Source organism: Bactrocera neohumeralis, chromosome 5 (genome assembly GCF_024586455.1).
Source record: "Bactrocera neohumeralis isolate Rockhampton chromosome 5, APGP_CSIRO_Bneo_wtdbg2-racon-allhic-juicebox.fasta_v2, whole genome shotgun sequence".
Classification (NCBI taxonomy): Eukaryota; Metazoa; Arthropoda; class Insecta; order Diptera; family Tephritidae; genus Bactrocera; species Bactrocera neohumeralis.
Window position 1 is genome coordinate 19,036,708 of NC_065922.1, and position 21,556 is coordinate 19,058,263.

At 35.0% G+C, this 21,556-nt stretch overlaps 1 protein-coding gene across 1 annotated transcript; it reads left to right on the top strand.

The window, feature by feature from the left end:
- Positions 1-577: 577 nt before the first annotated feature.
- On the top strand, positions 578-6,863 carry LOC126759026 (uncharacterized). The gene is made up of 3 exons (XM_050473567.1): positions 578-1,645; positions 4,819-4,951; positions 6,620-6,863. The coding sequence occupies exons 1-3, from the start codon at positions 1,471-1,473 to the stop codon at positions 6,726-6,728; spliced, it is 417 nt and encodes a 138-aa protein (XP_050329524.1). The 5' UTR covers positions 578-1,470; the 3' UTR covers positions 6,729-6,863.
- Positions 6,864-21,556: the final 14,693 nt, after the last annotated feature.

A 21,556-nucleotide genomic window follows, 5' to 3' on the forward strand; every position in this document is an offset into this window, starting at 1 on the left:
ACTCAAAAGTGCAACATTTCTAAAGTTCGCCTGCACCTACACATGTGTGTGTGTGCGAATGCAACTGCTAGCATAACCTCACATTCACTTACTTTTATGTAAACACAGGTCACCTGCTGCAACGTGGGTCGTAAGCGCATATGCTTGTGAATGTATGAATGCGTAGGTGTGTTTGTCTGTGTATGTGTGTGTGTGTGCCTCATTATGCAGCTCGCTGTTTTTGCACTTATCGCCACGCTTGATGACGACAGCCCACTATCAATGTCATTTCAATTACTCCTCTGCACACGCAGCAGAAAACAGGGGTAAACTTCAAGCACCCACACACATATACATACATACATGTATATGTGGGTGTGTGTGTGTTTGGTAGTGATTCATAGTGCTGCCTGCCTGCCATGGATATCAGATCACACGTTCATTTCGCGAAAATTTATGCGCACTCTACACTTGATCTAATTTCGCGCCGAGCTAACCACACACACAGACCTACACTCACATACACACAGGCATATTCATTCATTAAAAGCATATTTCACATTGAAAAGTAGGCAAAGCGCGGCGTCGCCGACAGTCGTTTGCCAGCTTTGGCGCGGTGGCTATGCAAGGCGCGCGCTCTTCGCGAAAGTAAGAGTGAGTGGTTGTTGTAATGAGCAGCGCTAACTGTTGACGTGGCAGGCAGCAAAGATTCGCATACAATTCGGTATACAAATTGCGTTGCTGCTCGACGCTCCGATTAAATATATATTTTATAGCGATTTTTATCTTAATTTATTTTGTTTTTGTTGCTGTTTGCGCTGCGGTTATTTTTAAAAATATCACACTTGCCACATCGTGTCGTAATTTGTACTTAAAGCGCAGCGGTCTGAGTGGTTGTTCACCCTTGCTAACGAGCAACGCCATTATGTTTTTGTTGTTGTCGCCACTGTGTAGTTACCGTTGTAGCAATTACATTTGCGTTGATGGCGTTTAACAGTTGTAAATCGTTTCGCGGTTTTTGGATGCCACCATCGAACCGCAGAAGCAGTCGTCGCCGCAGTTGGCTCGCCAAAGCACACACAACACCGATGTTGGCTGAAAAGCACCGCTCAGTACAGGGGTGGCTCTCGCTGTGCATAAATGTCCGGAAAGGCGGTTAATGTGGCGATTCGCAGGAACACACCTCAACACGCTGATAAACTCAAAGTAGTGACATTCAACGCGTAAAAAATAGAAAAAAGTAGAAAATATTAAAAAAAAATTTTAAATTAAGAAGTTCAAAAAATAAGCAGAAAGAATTATATTCGAAGATTAAAGCTTAAAACGAAAAGGCAAATAATCTGAAGTGTTAGCAAACAATAAATTATAGTGTGGATTGATAAGCATAGTGCAAGAAGTGTCTCACGCCAAAGTGCCAGTGCTCAGCATTTAAAAGTGAAAAATTAAATCAAATCAGCTGCCGATATTTCCTAGTCTCTGAGTGTTCGTTCAATGGCGCGTTTGGTGATTTACTTTTTGGTCATAAATTCGTTGTTCTTTTATAATGAAAATGCACGCTTGCTTGGTGGCGGTGGCAGCAGCGGTCTGGCGGCAGCGACAAACGGACACGGTAGCCAGCTGGAAGGACGGGATCGACATCATCACGAGCGCGGTGGACATATAAGACGTGAGTGTGGTGCTTAGTTTCAGTGAGATGCTTATTTTATGAGATGAAAAGGACTAAATTTCAAATAATAATTTTAAACGAACTAAAATTTTGTAACCATGAAATAGTAAGGCTGTGAAAACGTATGCTTTTACAGTTTCCAATTATTTCAATGAAGGCGGTATTGCTGTAAAAAGATATACTTCTTTCGTCATGAAAATAATTATGGTTTCCTGTATGGTTTCCTCAAGTAAAAAACAGTCTTTTTTGAACAAATTTTTTCTCACATAAAAAATTAAATATTTTGTTGATCTTTTTATTGTTACATAAACACACTATTAACTAAGAAACTGAAATTAAAAAAAAAAAAAAACATTTTCAAATGGCCATTGCGCCCGCATTTTTACAATAATTCCTTACATATATATATATGAAAAATATGTTTTAGATCAAAAAATCGTAACTTCCAGAACTTGGACTCAGGAAGAAAAACGTAAAATTGAATTTTTGGCAGATATTTTTAGCAAAAAATTAAATTTTCAGTGAAAATTTCGCGACATTTTTTTCAAATAGTTGTAATCGAGAAAAAAGTCTTCGTCCTAGTCTTTAAGAATAGTATCTCAAAAACCTGTGTAAAATAGCATGATGATCGGTAGAGTATTTCTCGAGAAATCTTGCCAACGATTTCAAAAACTTCTTCTTTTGGCGTAGACACCGCTAAAAAATACGCGATTTTTTATAGCCGAGTTAACAACTGCGCACCAGTCGTTTCTTCTTTTCGCTACGTGGTGCCAATTCGATATTCCAAGCGAAGCCAGGTCCTTCTCCACCTGATCCTTCCAAGGTGAGTGGAGGTCTTTCTTCTTCTGCTTCCCCTTAGTAAACTGGGTATTGAGAATATTTTCAGATCTGGTGTGTTTTCGTCCATCCGGACAAAACTAGCCAGCGTAGCCGCTTTTTTTAATTCGCTGAACTATGTCAATGTCGTCGTATATCTCGTACAGATCATCGTTCCTGAGCATCGAAGGCGATATTCACCGTGGCCAAGCGTAAAGGACCATAAATCTTTCGCAGAATTTTTTCTCTCGAAAACTTCGACTCATCAGTTGTTGACATCGCCCAAGCCTCTGCACCATATAGCAGGGCGGGAATTATGAGCGATTCATAGAGTTTGGTTTTTGTTTGTCGAGAGAAGACTTAACTTCTTTGTTTCTTCTGAGAAATACTTCAATTGCCTATTCAGTCCGAAGTGGCAGCTGTTGGCAAGGGTTATCCTGCGTTGAATTTCCAGGCTGACATTGTTGGTGGTGTTTATACTGGTTTCGAGATAGAGGAAATTATCTACAACTTCAAAGTTATGTCTGTCAACAGTGACGTGAGAGCCAAGTCGCGAGTGCGACGTCTGTTTGTTTGATGACAGGCGATATGTCGTCTTGCCTTCGGTCACTGCCAGACCCATTTGCTTTGCTTCCTTGTTCAGTCTGGAGAAAGCAAAACTAGCGACGCGGGTGTTGAGGCCGATGATATCAATATCAGTCCTCCCTATAAGTTCTTCGCTATTTTCATAGCAAAATAAATAACCACGTAGTATATTTTTAAATTCGAGTTTAGAGATAATAATCAAAATTGTTGATCGATGGTCAACGATTTTTCATTGCGTTTTTGGCTTTAAAATTGTCATAATATAGCTCGATGCGATGGGGCATTATCATTGTGTAAAATCCATCATTGTGTAAAATCCATAAATTGTTCTTCCACAATTCCGGCCGTTTTCGACGAATGTTCTCACGCAAACGCTTCAATACGCCAAATAGATTTCCTTATTGATCGTCTGTCCCTGTCGAACAAATTCATCCACCAAGCAACGAATATCGAAAAAACAATGAGCATCACCTTATTTTCGAGCGTTTTTGGTGTGGTTTTATTCGTTTCGGCTCGGTTTTTCCCTCCAATCCGATGATTGTTAACTTGGTTGAATGTCAAACTCATAAACCCATGTTTCATCGGCAATTATAGTGCTCTCCATGAAATTGGAATCGGGATTCGCACGATCAAGCATATCCAAAGAACCTGTTTACGGTACTCTTTTGAAAAAAATTCAGCTTTATCGGTACGAGTTGAGCAAGAACGCGTTTCATACCCAAAATATCCACCAAAATCATTCGAACGGACTCACCAGAGATGTCGATCTCTCTTGCCATTTCTCTAACACTTGTCTGACTATTTTCAAGCACCATATCTTTTTTAATATTCCATCAGTTAAAGAGGTCAAGAAGACTTTGCACTACGCGTAGGCTTGTATTTTTGATAAAACTGTATCGCCGTTAACCTTTATCCTTTACCCGACGAATTAATTTATTTAAAATTTTTGAATTCTTTTTTTCTCACAATGTATATAAAAAGCTTTTCTGGTGTAAGTCTGTCGAAAATATTGATCATATAAACGAAGCTGTACTTTTTCGATTGTTCAAGGATAACACTCAGGCAAAACATGTTTACAACCATTTAAATAAGGAGTGATATAAAATTATGCTCGATATATGAGTACGACACGAATTAAGGAGAAAAAACTTCACGAATATCCATCCGTAAATCACTGCTGTGTCGCAACAAAATCGATTCTTTTCTGAATAAATGTAAAATGCTTGACCACCATTATTTGCAAATGCTGGTTTTCTATATGTTTATTTCATTAAATGTATATATATAGATAAATCAACTTTTTTTTTCTTCCGCTGACCCAAACTGTTAAAAGAATGATGGCTACAATTTACAAAAGCACAATGGTCAACTAAACAATTGAAGAAACATACGGCATATTGTGCAATTCAAAGAAATTGTGTTCCTTCACAACAAAGTAAGTCAATAAAACATGTTAATCGAAGTTATTTGCCAAAAATAAGTCTTTGGAAAATATTTGTATGTTCTTATGCATCCACCCAAAAGTTTTGTCTGGAATCAAGTTGTCAATCTATTCCTTCTATTGAGAAAAAATGAAAAAGTTACTAATAGATAAAACATTGATATTTGAAAAATCGAATCTCCCGTCTTTCATTTCTTGTATATAACTTAATATGCGCAAATCTATAAATGTAAAAAAATATTATCAACATTGTTTCCTTAGAAATTCAATATATGCAAATATTTCTTTATATATAGGTAAATTCAACTTTTTTTTTAAATTCCTATTTCAGGTGACCTCAACCACTGTTGGCGTCGTTATGATGGCTACAATTTACAAAGCACAATGGTCAACAAGAAGGAGCAATTGAAGAAGCCATACGGCATATTGTGCAACTTCAAATGTACTTGGTTTTTCACAATAAAGTAAGTCAATCAAATGGTAATAGAAATCGAATACTCCATATGTCTTCGAATATAGTGTCTATAAATTAAAAATAAATATGAAATAAGGTAGGTGAGACAATATTCTGTTGCCATAAAAGAGCTATGTGTGTGTGATGGTAAATTATGTAGTCAAATCAAATGTTGTAAACTAATTTACTATGTATGAGTGCCAATCCAAACTACCCAAACAAATGTATTTTTCAATCCCTTTAACATTTCCAAGTTTATCCCGTTTTGTTGGACATATATTTTTGTCAAAAAATTAAATAACCATGTTTTGTATTTTTTGGAAAAATTTAATTATACTCTATGGATTAGTGAGCTTTTTGAAATTATTTCAAAACTGAATTTTTAAGCTAGAAAATATAAACTTAAGAAGAAAAAAAAAACAAATAAGGAAGAGCTAAGTTCGGGTATATCCGAATTAGTTAGATGGTATCTGGCAGAAATTTCACCTGTTTTGAGACTTTAGTAGACAAAGACCGATAATTTTTGAAAACAAAATAAAATCATAAAAGGATTAAATCAATTGCAAACGAAAGATAAAAAATAACAAAAATTAAAGGAAAAATATTTAAAGAATCTGAGGTCAGATGGAAGCTAACGGAATTATTGATGATTGATTTTTAGCAGGCAGTTATAAAGAAATCTCTCTGAATTTCAATTATAAATTGTAACCTAAAATTCAAAGTAATTCCCACCAGATGTAATACACTTATGCCAACGATTTTTCCAGTCTTCGAAACACTTTTCATAAGCACTTTTGGAATAGTCTTCAGCCCCTTGGAAGAATTTTATTTTATCTCTTCGACCGACTGAAAACGGGCTGCACGGAACGGAATGTTTGAAGAACAAGAAAAAATCACACAAAGCCAAATCTGGTGACTACGGTGGTTGATTGATGGTATTCATTGCGTTTTTGGCTTTAAATTCGTAATCTTGCCGAATGGTGACATTATCATTGAAGAAATCTCATGAATTGTTCTTCCACCCTGCTCTAGGCCATTTTTGACAAATAGAACTCTTATTTGTCTGTTCCATCCGAAGACGTTTGTCGCCACCAAACCATTAACTATCGAAAAAAGCAATTCCCGTTGGCTAATAAAAATATCTATAACGTTTTTTTCTTTCCATTCCGATAATTATTGACTGGTTTGTATGTCAAACATATAAACTCATGTCTCATCGGAAGTTATAACACTCTCCATGAATCTGTAATCGGAATTCGCATGATCAAATATGTCCAAAGAGACCTTTTTACGGTATTCTTTTGAAAAAATTCAGCTTTATCGAAACCAGTCATAGCAAGGTTTCATCGAGATATCAAATTTTTACTCAAACGGACTTGCCGAATTTCAACTCGTCTCTTCATCTCTGATCATTTGTATATATATATAACCTTATATCTTTACTCTTTTGGTATTTTAGATATCATAAAATCGTTAGGTGAAAAAAATTATTATACTCTGTAGCAACATGTTGGCAAGAGTTTTAAAATATCAACCATATTTAAGTTTTAAAAAAATTTGCTTATATATAGCAAATAATTGAAAAAAAAGATTTTATCAATAATTGCATATATAAAAAACTATAGTAATAAAAACAAATGTTTTTAACAACATTTTTTTCTTTATTTTCCCATTGCAGCTTTCCCACATGTGAATTCATTTATGATTACAAACTTTCTTGCTACTTATTTACATCACTGCCGGATTGTACTACGGTAAAATGTACGCTTTTAAATTTTTTTACATAAACACTAGTAACAATTACATAGCTAATTATAGTTATAATTATTTACAATTAAAATATTTAAAAATAATTTTTTATTTTAAGTAAATTTTGTAAATATATTTATATTAAAATTAAAATAAATAAATGTACATTTTTTAAATAAATAAATTAAATATTTTAACAAATTAACAAGAGCATTTTGAATAAAAATTTAATATTTTTATAATATAAAAGCTAAAAAATAAATGCTTCAAGCAGTTGGTTGGGCTGCGTGGTGTTTCATAATTTTTTCATAATTTTTACATAATTTTTTTCCAAAAATTATTTTTTTATAAGTGATTTGCTAAGTGGTGTTTAAGAACTTTTTCTTAATTTTTGACAAAAAAAAACTATTTTTTTGTATAAGTTTTTTGCTCATTGGTGTTTAAGAATTTTTTATAATTTTTTTTATCGAAAAACTTATTTTTTTATAATTAAAATCTTCATCTGTTACGTATTATTAGTTTTGGAAGTTCCAAGCAAGCTCTTCTTTTTATTTGTGACTACATAAGTATTTTGGAAATATTTGCTCTATTGTATGTATAATTGTTCCTTTTCCACTCTCCATTGCTGCTGAGTCCTTCGCTGCTGCATCAATTTCTGATATCCTGTTGTTGTTGTTGGTTATAGTACGCCAAGTGCAGCATCGCTGCTCAAAATAAAATATAATCAAAAATTCACTTGTATTTGTTTATTAACCCCTGCATATAATAAATTCGCCACTAAATTAAATGCGCGCCTGGCAATGTTCAGCTCATATAAGTATAATTTAAAAACAAAAATAAATAAATAAATTGTATAACTCTTCATAATGTACAAACTAAATATGCCCTAGCTTGCCCACTCTGGCTAATTTTCATTGTTTGTTCATTGAGTCACCTGCAGCAGCACCGCAATTTCACTCATCCTCAGCCTCACCGAAAGCGACGCGGTGTTTTGAATTTCACTTTGTTTGTCATATTTCACTAAGTGATTTCACCACAGTGCTGACCCCTGAAAAAGGTATGCGGCTTTCAATGTCATTTCAATTGTCCGTGCTTCTTGTTTGCTGAGAGATTTACGACATATATTGTACTTACATACATACAAACCATATTATGTACATATGTACATGCATTCTCCCATGCAATATTTACACAAATTCCTATGTCATGCACATAAAAACACCAGTGTAGCATATTATTTGTATGTGTGAATAAGTAATGACTGTACAAACACAAATACATACATAAATACCTTGGTTGAAGGGGTTGCATGTAAATATTTTTATTTATTTATAAACAAACATGTATTTAATGGCGTAGTTCACCCAACAACACTTCTCCACTAATATTTACCTGCAACACACAGACACACACACACACACATCGGAATGAAATCCATGAGTTTATTTGGTTAGCTCAGTTTGACATACTTAAAGGTATTTAAGTTATTGTTTTTGCTGAGCTTTTCGTGTGCGAGGGTAGTTTGCGTCCGCTTTAATGCTTAAAACAAATTGTTTCCAGCTGTGAAAAGTAAGAGTGACATATGTGCCCGTACTGGTTATGTATGCGCATAAAATAAAATAGAATAAAATAAAAAAGTGATTTATATTAACTAAATTGCCGCAATGTCATGCTACACTTTCAGTGCCTACATTGATAAATACACACATATAATATAAATATATATGTAAGTATATAAATAAATATAAATGCAAACATAAAAACACTTTTGTGTACATGAGGCATGTTTTGTGGTTAAGTTGTGGGAATTTTTACGTTTACAAAAGTGCTTACGACAGTAAATATGGGCATTACAGAGGTAATATAAAACAAGTTGTTCGAGAAAATTGTAAGTTTAAATAAAATAAATCAATTTTTCATGTATATTTTTTATTAACTTTAACTTTTATACAATTTTCTCGCACAATATATTTTTCTTAAAGGTAAAATAAAACTATTAATTTGCGAAAATTAAAGTTTAAATCAAATCAATCTGGTATTTCTCTACTGCTTCTACTTTTTATAATATTATCTCGCATGCTATATTTTTATCAAAAGTAAAATGCAACAATTTATTTGCAAAAATTATGCCTTAAATTAAATAAATAAATTTTATCGAGTATTTCTGTATTGCTCCTACTTTTTTATTTTTTATTTATATTTTTGTTATAATATTTTTTCATATAACAATTAAAGTTTTATTATATAAATACATAAACGCATACTTTTTTACGGCCTACTTTTAATATTATTTTATCGCATGCTACATTTATGTCAAAGGTAAAATCAAACAAGTTATTTCTTGAATATTATGCCTTAAATTAAATAAATAAATTTTATCGAGTATTTCTGTATTGCTCCTACTTTTTATAAATATTATTTTATCGCATGCTCGAAAGTGATTTGACAACTTTTTTTTTGTGAAAATTAAAGTTTAAATCAAATGAATCCAATATTTTTTTACGGTTACCTTTTAATATTACTTTATCGCATGCTACATTTATGTCAAAGGAAAAATCAAACAAGATATTTGCGAATATTATGCTTTAAGTAACATAAATAAATTTTATAGAGTATAGATTCGCTGTATTATTTTCTAGCATGCTATATTTTCGTCAAAAAACTTATGTAATTTATTTGCGAAGCTTTATGTAAACTTTTATCAAAAGTAAAAAAAAAAACAATATATTTTATTATTATTTCATTTTATTAATAAGTTTGGGTAGAGTATATTTTTTATATTATTCCCTCGCACGCTACATTTTTGTCAAAGGTTAAATGAAATTAGATATTTGAGAAAATTATGCTTTAAGTTAAAACTATATGCTAAAACTAAAGTCAAATGAATCAAGCTTTGCCGAGTATTTCTTAATTATATTATTTTCTATCATGCTATATTTTTCTAAAAAGTAAAAACCCAAGTTGTTGGCGAAAACGAAGCTTTATGTCAAATAAATATATTTTGCTGACTTTTCTTTACTGGTTTCTCTTTTTATATTATTTTCTCGCATGCTATATTTTTATCAAAAGGAAAAGAAACAATGTATTTTATATTATTTAATTTTATTAATAAATTTAATTGAGTATTTCTTTATTACTTTTATTTCTTTATTATTTTCTCGCATGTTATTTTTTAAATAAACGATGGTGGACTGTTCAAGGCCAAGTTGTTCGTTTTGTAGCACAAACTCGAGTTTAATATTTTCTGTTTATGAACTCAAGATTACTAATTTAGGTGTTCGAGTAACTAAGAACATAATTTGGAAAATTTCTCCGAATTAATTAATTAATAATTATTCATCAATATTTATTTTGTCGCCTTCAAAGTAATCCCCACCAGATGTAACACACTTAAGGCAACGATTCGAAACACTTTTCCGGAGCGGCAATTTCAGTTCCCCGGAGGGCAAAAAAGAAAAACCACACGGAACCAAATTTGGTGGTTAGTCGATGGTATTCATTGCGTTTTTAGCTTTAAATTCGGTCACATTCGTAGCTCGATGCGCTGGTGTACTATCAGCGTGTAAAATCCAATAATTGTTCCTCCACATTTCCAGCCGTTTTCGACGGATTTTCTCACGCATCCGCCTTAATAGAGCCAAATAGAACTCCTTACTGACCGACTGTCCCTCCGGAACAAATTCTTGATGCACCAAACCACGAATAACTAAAAAAGCAAGGAGCATCACCTTGATTGTTGGGCGACTTTGGTGTATTTTTTTATTGGTTTCGTCTCGTTTTTTCCCTCCATTACGAGGATTGTTGACTTGTTTGCATGTCAAACTCACAAACCTCTCCATGAATGTGGGATCGGACCTCCCACGATCAAGCATGTCAAAAGAGACCTATTTACAGTACTCTTTTTGAAAAAAAATTCAGCTTCATCGAGACTAGTTGAGCAAGTAGATACGTGTTTTATACCCAAAATATCAAATAAATCAAAATCATTTGAACTGACTCACAAGAGATGACGAGCTCTCTTGCCACCTCTCTAATTTTTGCCTGACGAATTTCACGCACCAGATCCTTCACTTTTTTAATATTTGCATCAGCTGAAAAGGTTGAAAGTCCTCCATAACGAGGAATGTCTTCAACAATCTCTCGACCGTCTTTGAAGGCTTTGTATCATTCGTAGGCTTGTGACAAATAATGGGTTGTCAAAAAAGTATTGCGGTCTTTTTATTGATTTTTTTTTTATTGAAATTAAAATGAATTTTTGATGACTCATGCCCAGCTCTTGATCGATGCTACGGCTGCTACTATGCCGGTCTCTTTCGACCAATTCAGCGATTTTATCGCAATTTTCGACGACAGGCCTTCCGGAGCGTGGCGCATCTCCGACCACCTCTACACCAGAACGAAAACGTTGAAATCATCGTTGTGCGGAGGAAATGGAAACTGTATCGGGTCCATAAACTGCATAAATTTTATTAGCGGCTTGAGATGCATTTCTGCCTTTATCGTAGTAGTACTGTAAAATATGTCGTATTTTCTCTTTATTTTGCTCCAAGTTTGCGACGCTATAACTCACGAACGACTTAAAAGAAACGACAATCAATCAAACACGTGTTAGCGCGTGAAATGAGCTTTCCAAAAAGGTATAGCATGACCCGATACGACGAATAAAACTAGAACTACGCGCTTTCAGCGCCAACTAGCGAAAATACCACAAGACTTTTTTGACAACCTAATATATGGTGGACTGTCTAAATGGACATGACACAAATAACTCAATAGTGTAAGCCACTTTTATTGTAAGCCGGGGTTGCTTCTCATTTGGCATCTAGCGAAGTCAAACTGATCTTCAATTTTATTGAATATTGAAGGTTTCATAAACACAATACAGCTTTTGAAAGATCTAAATTTTCCTTCTCCACCGACACTTGTCCAATAAAATCAAAACCGCTTTTATGTTTTAATAATACTTAGTCATTTTGTAAAAATTTTGACCTAGTACCAATACAAAAAAAAATGTGAGTAAAAAATTTCAGTGAACACAAACAACGAATTGACACGAACTGCATTTCTGCCAGCTGTGGCTACTACATTTGCAATTCGTTGCGTCCGCTTGCATGCAGCACAAATTGAGCAGAAGTTTTAGTTCAAATGAAATCAAACCAATCACAGTCAATTTGGCGCTGCCCAAAAAATCCGACTTAGCCAACTTTAACTTGCGCATTTTCTGTCATATTATAGAAATATATATTTTTTAGCTTCCTCAAGTACTGTTATACATACATATATATATATATATATATATAAGAGAGCGATATGTTGCTGGCTGATCGGTGTCGACCATTTACCGAAATAAAAAGTCATCCAACAAACTTTTACTTCCCGTCACAAAAACTTTTACAATTTGTTCAATGTCATAGAGATATGCGTGTGTATGTGTGCGAATGTGTGGGCGTGCACAAACAGTAGACAAATCAAATATCGCACAGCTGACTTTGAATTTGAGCCGGAAAAAGCAAATACGACATATTCAGCAGCTATAAATAGCCGGAATCGAAAGGATGACATACAAACGAATGCATATTTAGTTAGTAAGAAATTAAAGTTGAGATCTCAAATTAAATTTTACTTTATTTCAAGTGTGGTGCATTGTTTAGTTAGTCTAAAATCTTTAGCTTTAATTTAATCTGGGAAATAGCATTATGTTTGCGTTAAGGATAGTTGCACTAAATATATTAATGTAAATACCAATTAACTCACATTTCATACATTAATCAACAACAAAGCATTATTATTATTTATATTTCGTGCTTAGAAAATATTTCCTTCCATTATTTTCACAACTGCCTACAGCGTTTCTAAACACAACAAAATTTATTAGCTCCAAGCGACGTGGCCTTGCGCTTACTACGCATTGGTTACTCATACGCAGTGTCTTACTTTGTCTTTATGAGTATTTAGCAGGTTATTTGTCACCCGCAGCGCTGCTGTCAATCAGCATGAAATCAAGTCAAGTCATTATTTGTTATTGACAATCCATTAGGTTTCCGTTATGGTTGTGATTGCGCCCAATTTTGTGTATGTGTGTGTGTATTTATATTATTTGGTTTAATTAAGGCGTTGATGTGTGATAAAGTATTTTAATGGCCGAGTGTTAATTAACTATAACAGAAATTAATTAATGTATGGTATATATATATTTCTGATGGTAATACGCTGCAAGCGAAGTTAAAGGAAATGTTATATATGTATATTAGGGTGGGTCAAAAAAAAATAATTTTTAATAAAATTTTGCTTGATAAAAAACAAACAGAAAACTGTCAGGTGGAGGACATTCACGTTACAATTCAGAGTTTATGCTTGGTGAAGTTAAAAGAAATGTTATATATATATATATTTATAAATTAGGGTGGATAAAAAAAAGAATTTTTTGTTTGTTTGATAATTGGAGAGACTTGTCTAAGAACTTATTCTTCAGATACAAAGCGTAAACAATATAGTATTTATTTTTTTTTACCCACCCTAATATATAAATTTAACATTTACTTAACCAAAAGCTCATGTTTGGAGAGGCTTGCTTAGAGGTGCCTAAGAACTGTTATTTCAAATACCAAAATATTATTTTTTTCACCCACCCTAATATAAAAATTTAACTATTTAGATTGAAAAAATTTTGCGCGTAATAAAAAATATATTTTTTTCTTGATTGGGGTACTTAAAATTTTATTAAAATTTTTTCCTGATTTTGGAAAAAATTTAAATTTAAATTAAATTAAATGGAATTTTTTTTAAATTAAATTTAAATTTTTTCCAAAATCAGAATTTAAATTAAATTTTTTTTATTAAATTTAATAATTCTAATACAAGATTAATATAAACATAAAAGTTTGACTTAAATTTGCTTAATTAGAACAGAAAGAATAAACAACTTAACGATATAGCTTTTAGTTAAATATTTGAAGTCTTTATTGTCCCAAATATCACCACTAACATTTCCACAACGTCACACAAAATTAGCTTTTCTGGTGTAATAAAAACTAATTGTTTCGATAATCATTGACGCCTTAACCATAATGCAATTATAAGCATGCTTATATACTTAAATTTATATATATTTATATAAAGTCAATTCAAGGCAACGTAGCAATTTTCTTAACTTCCTTTAACCTTTCATACATACATATATAATAAGCATACTACGTAAACAAAAAAAAATCGTAATCAAAAACAGATTTTTTGCTGCCGCTAATGCACATAATTATTCAACACTTTCAGCTGTTATTATATAAGCCGCCAGCTATTCAACCAAGTAGCTTGTACACATAAACATATTAGCTGAGACGTGCATACGTACATACATATGTATACTATATATGCTTATATAGACAGAATAATGCAACAATTTGGTTAACGAGCTAGAGCACAGTAGTCTAAGCGTGCAAAAAAATACAGAAAATATGTGTGTTCCTCTTCACATTTGTATATAATTTCTTCATTTAAAAAAATTTATTATTAATATTTTATTATTAAATTTTTTTTTTTTTGGTTTTTTGATACTATTTTATGCAAGACACTCAAAAAATATCAGCAAATGCAACAGTACTAACTTTACTATATCCAATCACTTTCCTTTGCTGCTGCTTTTTCACTGTTTTCTAGCAGCATCAGGCAAAAAAAATGAAAACTTTTTCAGTATTATTTGGCATTTCATCTTGGAAAGATTTACACCTGCACAACGTTTCCAAATCGTTCAACTTCATTACGATAATTCACGTTCTGTAAAGAATGAGTTTTGCGGGCTTTGCTCAACTTATGGTCAACATAATTATCCATCTTGGGACCCAACATTCATTATTGGATAATATTCGACTGAATATACTACGTACAGCGAGCAGCTATAGCTGAGAGTGTACACGAAGACCGTGGAGAGTCGATTCGGTGCCGTTCAACGCAACTCGGACTGACGTATAGATCGACTTGCGCATTTTGCGTTGAGATCTTAAATTCAAAAAGTTCCATGAATAGCCGTAGTTTTCGTGTCAAGTTTATTTCAAGGATGAAGCAAAATTGCCCGATTTGAAACGAAGAGCTATCTGAAGAGATTCCAAAGCTGTCATTTTATCCCGAGAAAGTAACAGTTCGGTTTTTAGAAATCAACAGTTCATATTTCTTCAAACATGATGCTGGTAATAACGTAACCGTGATAACCGACTATATGATGTCTGAAAATTAAGCTGGTGATTTCGACGACATTTGATTTCAATAAGACGGCGCCACTTCCCTCACAAAGCATCAATCAATGGATTTATTGAGAGAACACTTCGGTGAGCAGATAATTTCTCGTTTTGTGCCGGTCAATTGGTTACCAAGATCGTGTGATATCAGACTGTTAGACTTTTTCCTATGGGGATATGTAAAGTCTAAGTTCTATGCGGACAATCCCGCTTCCATTCAGGCTTTGGAGTAAAACATCAGCGTGTCATTCGCCAGTTACCAGTCGAAGTGCTCGAAAGAGTCATCGAAAAATGGACTCAACGAATGGTGTTTCTGAGACGTAGCCGCGGACAACATTTGAAAAGCATAATCGTCAAAAAATTAATGGCGAAGAATGTGTTTTTTCTTTAAAAAAATATAAAACCTCGAAATGGATGTTGCAAGAGGATAAAAGCAGATGAAATGTCAGGTTAAATGTGGTTAAACCATTTATAAATCTAGCACGACTGAACCAAATTTGATTATCTCAGATTTGAAGAATACGTCAGCCGATCGTTAGCTTTGTCAGTACCGAAGCTATAATACTCTTAACAAGAAGCTTTTCTTATATCGTAGGGGGTATTAAAAGATATTTGTCTTAATTTTTTAAGTTAGTTTGTATGACAGCTATATCCTAAGAAAAAACGTTGATGCAATTTCAGTTCGATATCTCAAGAGCTTCGCTTCTATTTAGGCAGACAAACGGACAGACCGCCGGACATGGATAAATCGACTACGTTTGCCCAAAATTGGACTTTCCGAATGGACCACCTAAGACGCAGCCGCGGTCAACATTTAAATGAAATTATCTTCAAAAAGTAAATGACTTATATAAAAGTCTGTTGAGGATATACAATCTTTTTTACCGTTTGTGAGGTCACACCAGTAGTACAATCCAATTGCAGACAGGTCGCTATGCAATTGGTGCTTCCATTGGAACGCCGTCTGCTCTTACTTCCTTTGTTCACCAAAGAGCCTACAATCAAAGGAACTTTTCGCTAGAACGCCAACTATCAATCGGACGATTTTTATGCGCTTAACTATGTTCATGGCACTGTAGAGCTCGTACAGTTTACATCTTCTTTGATATTGATCGAGCATGGCGAAGAATAGTTCTATCGAATACTCGAAATGCTTTCTCTTCTCGGTTTATCATACTTAAACCATGTTTCTGCGCCACAGATATAAAAGGACAGGAATGATGTGAGACTTATAGGGTGTAATTTTTGTACATCTATATATTTCAAAGAGATTATGGCATGGAATTATAGGACAAAATTTTACACATTTGTAAAAATAATTATTTTTTCCTGATATGTAGTATGTATAGAGTATATTGAGAATTTTGCGGAGGGAGTCTTGTACAAATTGCGCTCCAAATCCGGGCTTTAATTAGAAAGTATAGAAAACTTAGCATACTTTTAGGCGCATGTGCAACTTTTATCCTAACAATTTTAGTTAATATTTATAAACACTGTGCCCACAATTTAATGAGTATTTACGCTACTTTGTATGCCTATGCAAGTACAGTACGCCAGCGCTACGCTGAGGAAGATTGATGACAACGCTTATAAAAGTGTGCGGAAAAATGTTAGGGCAGACCACAAAATGAAATAAAATTCAAGAAGAAAAGTGAAGCGCGGCGCCGCAAAAGAATGTGCTTATAATCTCTTAAGGAAAAAAGGCAATTGAGTAAATGGCGAGCGATGCTAAGCTAGGAGTTGAAGGCGAGCGGTTGAAGGCGAACAGCATGAAGGTCTTAAAGTGTCTTAAATGCATAAATATTAGCTGAAATATTAAAAGTTTTATTTTTGCATTTTCCTGGTTTAATTTTTAATTTTAGATATATTTTGAAAGCCGTAAGTGGTGACACGTGTAAGCGCTCAATTAATTTAAAATGTCTAAAATTATCCACAAAGTACACACACACCTGCCTGCCTGAATGCTTGAGGCCACGCTGCCAGTACAAGTGGCATATGACTACCTAACTTCCATAATTTAATTGTGTGCACATTAAATTAGATTGAGCTGCCATGCGCCGTTAAAGTGCCGGAAAGCAGCTGCCTAAACAGGCTATGTAAATTCTGCTAAGTTCAAGGAATTAAATTACAGACCATGCAGACTTTGTGGATACTTAGCAGAAACGAAAGCAGGCTTAATAATATTTATTTTTTGTCTTTTTTTATTTTCCGCTCTTTTTTGCCTTCCTTGCCACCTTGCCACCTTGCACGCATACGACATTATGGCATATGGTGTTTTTAATGAGATTTTCCGCATTCGCCACAAATGTCATCTGCAGCGCGCATTGCCGCACGTTCGCACATTCATTCACAAGTCGGCACTTTTTCTGCTCACACGCACACATGCACACACGCATACGTTTCTTTATATACTGTGGCCTGGCGCCTGCGTTTGTCACTTAATAAAAAGTTTATTAAAAAGCATAATAGTGGTGTTATCTTTATGATCGACATACCGAAGCCGCTTTTATGCCGCGAAAAAATGGAATTTTTACTATGCCATTTCTACGTGTACAGTGGGTCTATTAAGTATGCGTATAATTGCATAAGTGGACTTAATGCCATATGAATATGGAAGTTATGTGTATGAAGTGTTAGTGTCAGTAAAAAAAAAAGTAAAAAAGTATACGCTAATGACTTTTCCGTTTGCACGCAAAAAAATATTTGGTGGATACTACCGGGGGCAAAAAATAGTAAGACTTTTTAATTTAAAGTTCGATAAGTGATAAGTTCCAATATACTGCTAGTTGCTAATAAGGCAATGTGATCCCTAACTGAAAACATGGATCCAAGGGCCTCTATCCTGCATCTGCAGACTGCTACGAAGTCAATTAGCAGGTGTTATGGAGTGTTAGGCTCCCTGTCGCAGAACCTCCGAAACTTGATCCATATTATGTACATAAGTGCTTCTTGGAAGTTAATTAGACCTGATGAGGTTGTATCCAACCATTAGCTACTTGACAAAGCGAACGCTTTGGTGTTGTTGTTAATCTCCCTGCCTATTTCTTCCAGTTCCTTTATTGTATGAGGACTCACCGCAATTAAGGGTTCAGGTCCTACCATGTGAGTGGATGCTGCGGAGCAGGTGAGCTTATCAGCCAGCTTATTCCAGGCTATACCTTTCTGACCGGGCATGCAGATAAGGCGTACTTGGTTAGGTTCAGTCGTGCTCTCCACTCCGGCACCAGTAGCGATTTGATCTCGTAGGCAGAGATTTTTTTAAGTGCCGCCTGTTCGCTGCGATAGTTGCGTTGGAGGTTTATCTCTACGTACCGACTTATGGCGAAGATCCCTGCTTAAAAAATGGTCGGGAAACTTTCTATAGATATGGATGGTTTGGTGCCCTGCGACTCCTGCACCAATGCCCCCAACAATTGTATTATCTGTAAGCAGTAGCTCGAGATTGGAATCATTCTCTTCAACCTTACTGCTAAGGCAACCTTGAACTTCTCAGTGAAGTGTACCCTTTTGGTAATGCTGTCCCTTGGGAGAAGAGAAGAGGTACGCTGGAATGAGATTAGCTTACCTCTGCCAAACCCTTCTGCAGTCATTTGAAGCAGTGTGTGTTTGGTTACCTAACCACCTACCAATTACTAGGTGAAATGATGTGAGTTCACGCATTACTTCAAGTGCTGCCATCGGGCATTTGCGCATGGCACCCGACATACAAGTGCATGCAATTCGTTGGAGCTTCGATAGTTGGAGCCCTACCAATATGTGCAATGCTCCCAAACCACCAGCCCATACGTGATAATCGGTGGTATAATCATGGTGTACAACCACCTTATAATCCTTGGCTTGCAGCCCTAACTACCAGCTAATCGATTGCATACCATTAGTATTTTATTATTATTGACCATGATCAGGACAACACTCTCTGTGCCAAGGGTTAGATTCCTGAAGCCGGGCAGAGACCCAAGTCTTGTAAACGGGACGATGGTCGTCTTCGAGGAGTGTCCTTGAATTTACCGCTAGCAACAACAATGTCAACCGCATATCCTTGACAGCGGATCCCATTGTTACTTAGCTTAGTAGGTCGTCCACGACAAAGCTCCATAATGAGGTGATAGCACTTCACGCTATCCATCTGCGCACCGGTGATGCCATATTCCTTTTCTACAGTGCTCTTGCTACATTCCCGTGAGACATGTTGTCAAAAGCACCTTTGCTGTCTCGGAAGGCCCATAACATTACTTTTCCTCCTTCCAGCGAACTCTGTATCTCCGAAGCTAACTGGTACAGAGCAGTATTAGTTGATCTGCCTGCTCAGTAAGCATGCTGGTTCACATGCAGAGGTGCAATTTTTAGCGCCTTTCCACTTTTTTTCATAATTTATGTTCTTTTCCATAATTTTTAGTAAGAAGGAAGTTAGAGTAATAGGATAAAGGATTTTGCCAGTAAATAGACCTTCCTTCCTACCTTGGATATAAAGATCGCCTTCGTGGCCCTCCATATTCAGGGATATACGCTAGCGCAAGGGAATCCCTCATCAGCCGAATAAGATGTGGCTGTGGAACCTGTTCACCCTGTTGTAAAACTGCTGGAAAGATACCGTTCGCTTCCGGAGACTTGAATTTCGCGAACAAAGCCATAGCCCATTTGATGAGTCCGCAAGAAACAGATGTCTTGTGACTACCCAATCTAAGCTAGATAATGGCTTGTGTTCGACTATGGGTCGACATTGGTTTCGACAAATTGTTCCCGGTAAATGCGCCCGCAGAAATTCGGTAGCTCTTTCTTCTTCGCTGGTCGCATATGTCACGTCGCATCTTTTGATTGTCAATGCTGTGTCAGTCTTGCCTCTGGCCAGAGCGTTGTGCAACCTAGCTACTTCTGGTGTAGAGGCGACGTTTTCACAGAAGTTCCTACTTAGTTACATCTTTGCCAAATCTGAGTTCAATGTAATTCAAATCAAAATATGTATATATAAAAAGTCGAAAATCTTCATCCAATACAAGGCAAATATTACATCGAAGCTAAATTGGCAAATATGTGTTATTTGATCTCTCTGATATTCTCTAACTTGGCTAGTGATGTAATAAGGATGGATTTTCCGCCGTCATGGAAATAGTTTAATTTTATCCAAGTAACGTTAGACCTGCTGAGTCAAATATAGAAAATAATGCGCAATAAGTGAGATCGTGAAAAAAGGTTGGGTAATTCTTTCATTTAAAGGCTTTCTATTTGGCCCATCAACAGTTGCAGAATTATTGAAGAAAATTTCCAGAATTTAATTAGCATTTTTTTTTACAATACAAATCATAATTGAACCAAAGACTTCAAACAAATATTTATTGCGTAATATTTCGCACCAAAACACCTTTCTAAATTGACCCAAATCGAACGAATTTCACTCTTGAGCGCATCAGATTTCGAAAAGGACACATTTTAACCCACCAAAGGGGTCGAAGCAAAAAGAGCACAAGCTTGCCTAAATATTTTGCTTTCATTTACATTTGCAAATACAAACAGCCCAACAAACAAACTAACAAGATCATGTAGAAGGAAACGTCTGCCTTTAGAGGAAATCCTTTTAGTTGCATGACTATAAATAAACCGTTAAAGGAGGCCTACGTTTTTGCTCTTTCCGCATACCGATTGCGGGAAAGCACGAATGACCTAAAAACGCGAAAAGATTCTTCAAACAAATTGTAGAAACTTGCACGCACGGCTGGAAATATTCTCCAATGATGTTTTCAAAACAAAGCAAAGCGAAAGAAAAAGGCGAAAACAAACAACTGTTGAAAGAGGCAGAAGCAACAAAGTGCGCTTGTGTTTGTAAATACATACATATTATTTGCAATATATCCAGTTTGGTATGACTATGTTGCCTGTTCAATCTGTCGCGTGTTTAAAACATCTAAAAAATAAGAAGCGTTGGGCTGAAATTAAAACAGAAAACGGCAGTCAACAAGGAAAACCACGTATCTTCGTACAACAATTCGGTTTTATTATTTGTGTCTTCATCGGCGCACTCTTAACACGTTAGGAAATGACATAGGTACTTGCTACCTAAAAGTTGACGCAGGCAATGATTTTGGTTCTGTGTGTGTGTAATGAAAGATTGAGCGATCTGGCAATAAAAGTTTTCTTTAACTTGCTCGCTTCAATAATTTTCGACCAGCTCCGAATCGCATAACTACTACTATGCGCAAAAAATAGTAAAACGTTGTTCCTAATTCTAAAATTCTTCAACTATCTATATCGTCACCCTCAAAGTAAACCCCAATACACTTGTGTCGACGTTTTTTCCACTACTCGAAACAGTTTTTGAGGACAGTTTCCAGAATAGCCTTCAATGCGATTTACGTTTAATGTCTTCAATTGACTCAGAACGGTCCAAGACTCATCGCCAGTAACAAAGCATTTCATTAATCTTGGTAGTCGAAAAGCAGGCACGTGTTGATCATCAGTTGATGTCGATAACAAATAATCTCAGAGATTCCAATCTGACAAACATGAAATTAAACGAATGTCAATTGAGGATGTACCTAAGGACGGAACTATTCAGGAAACATATACATAGTGATCCCACTTGTTCTGTTATGCTGTTAAAAAGTAATCTCAATGAGATGAGATGAAATGAGATGGAATGAATA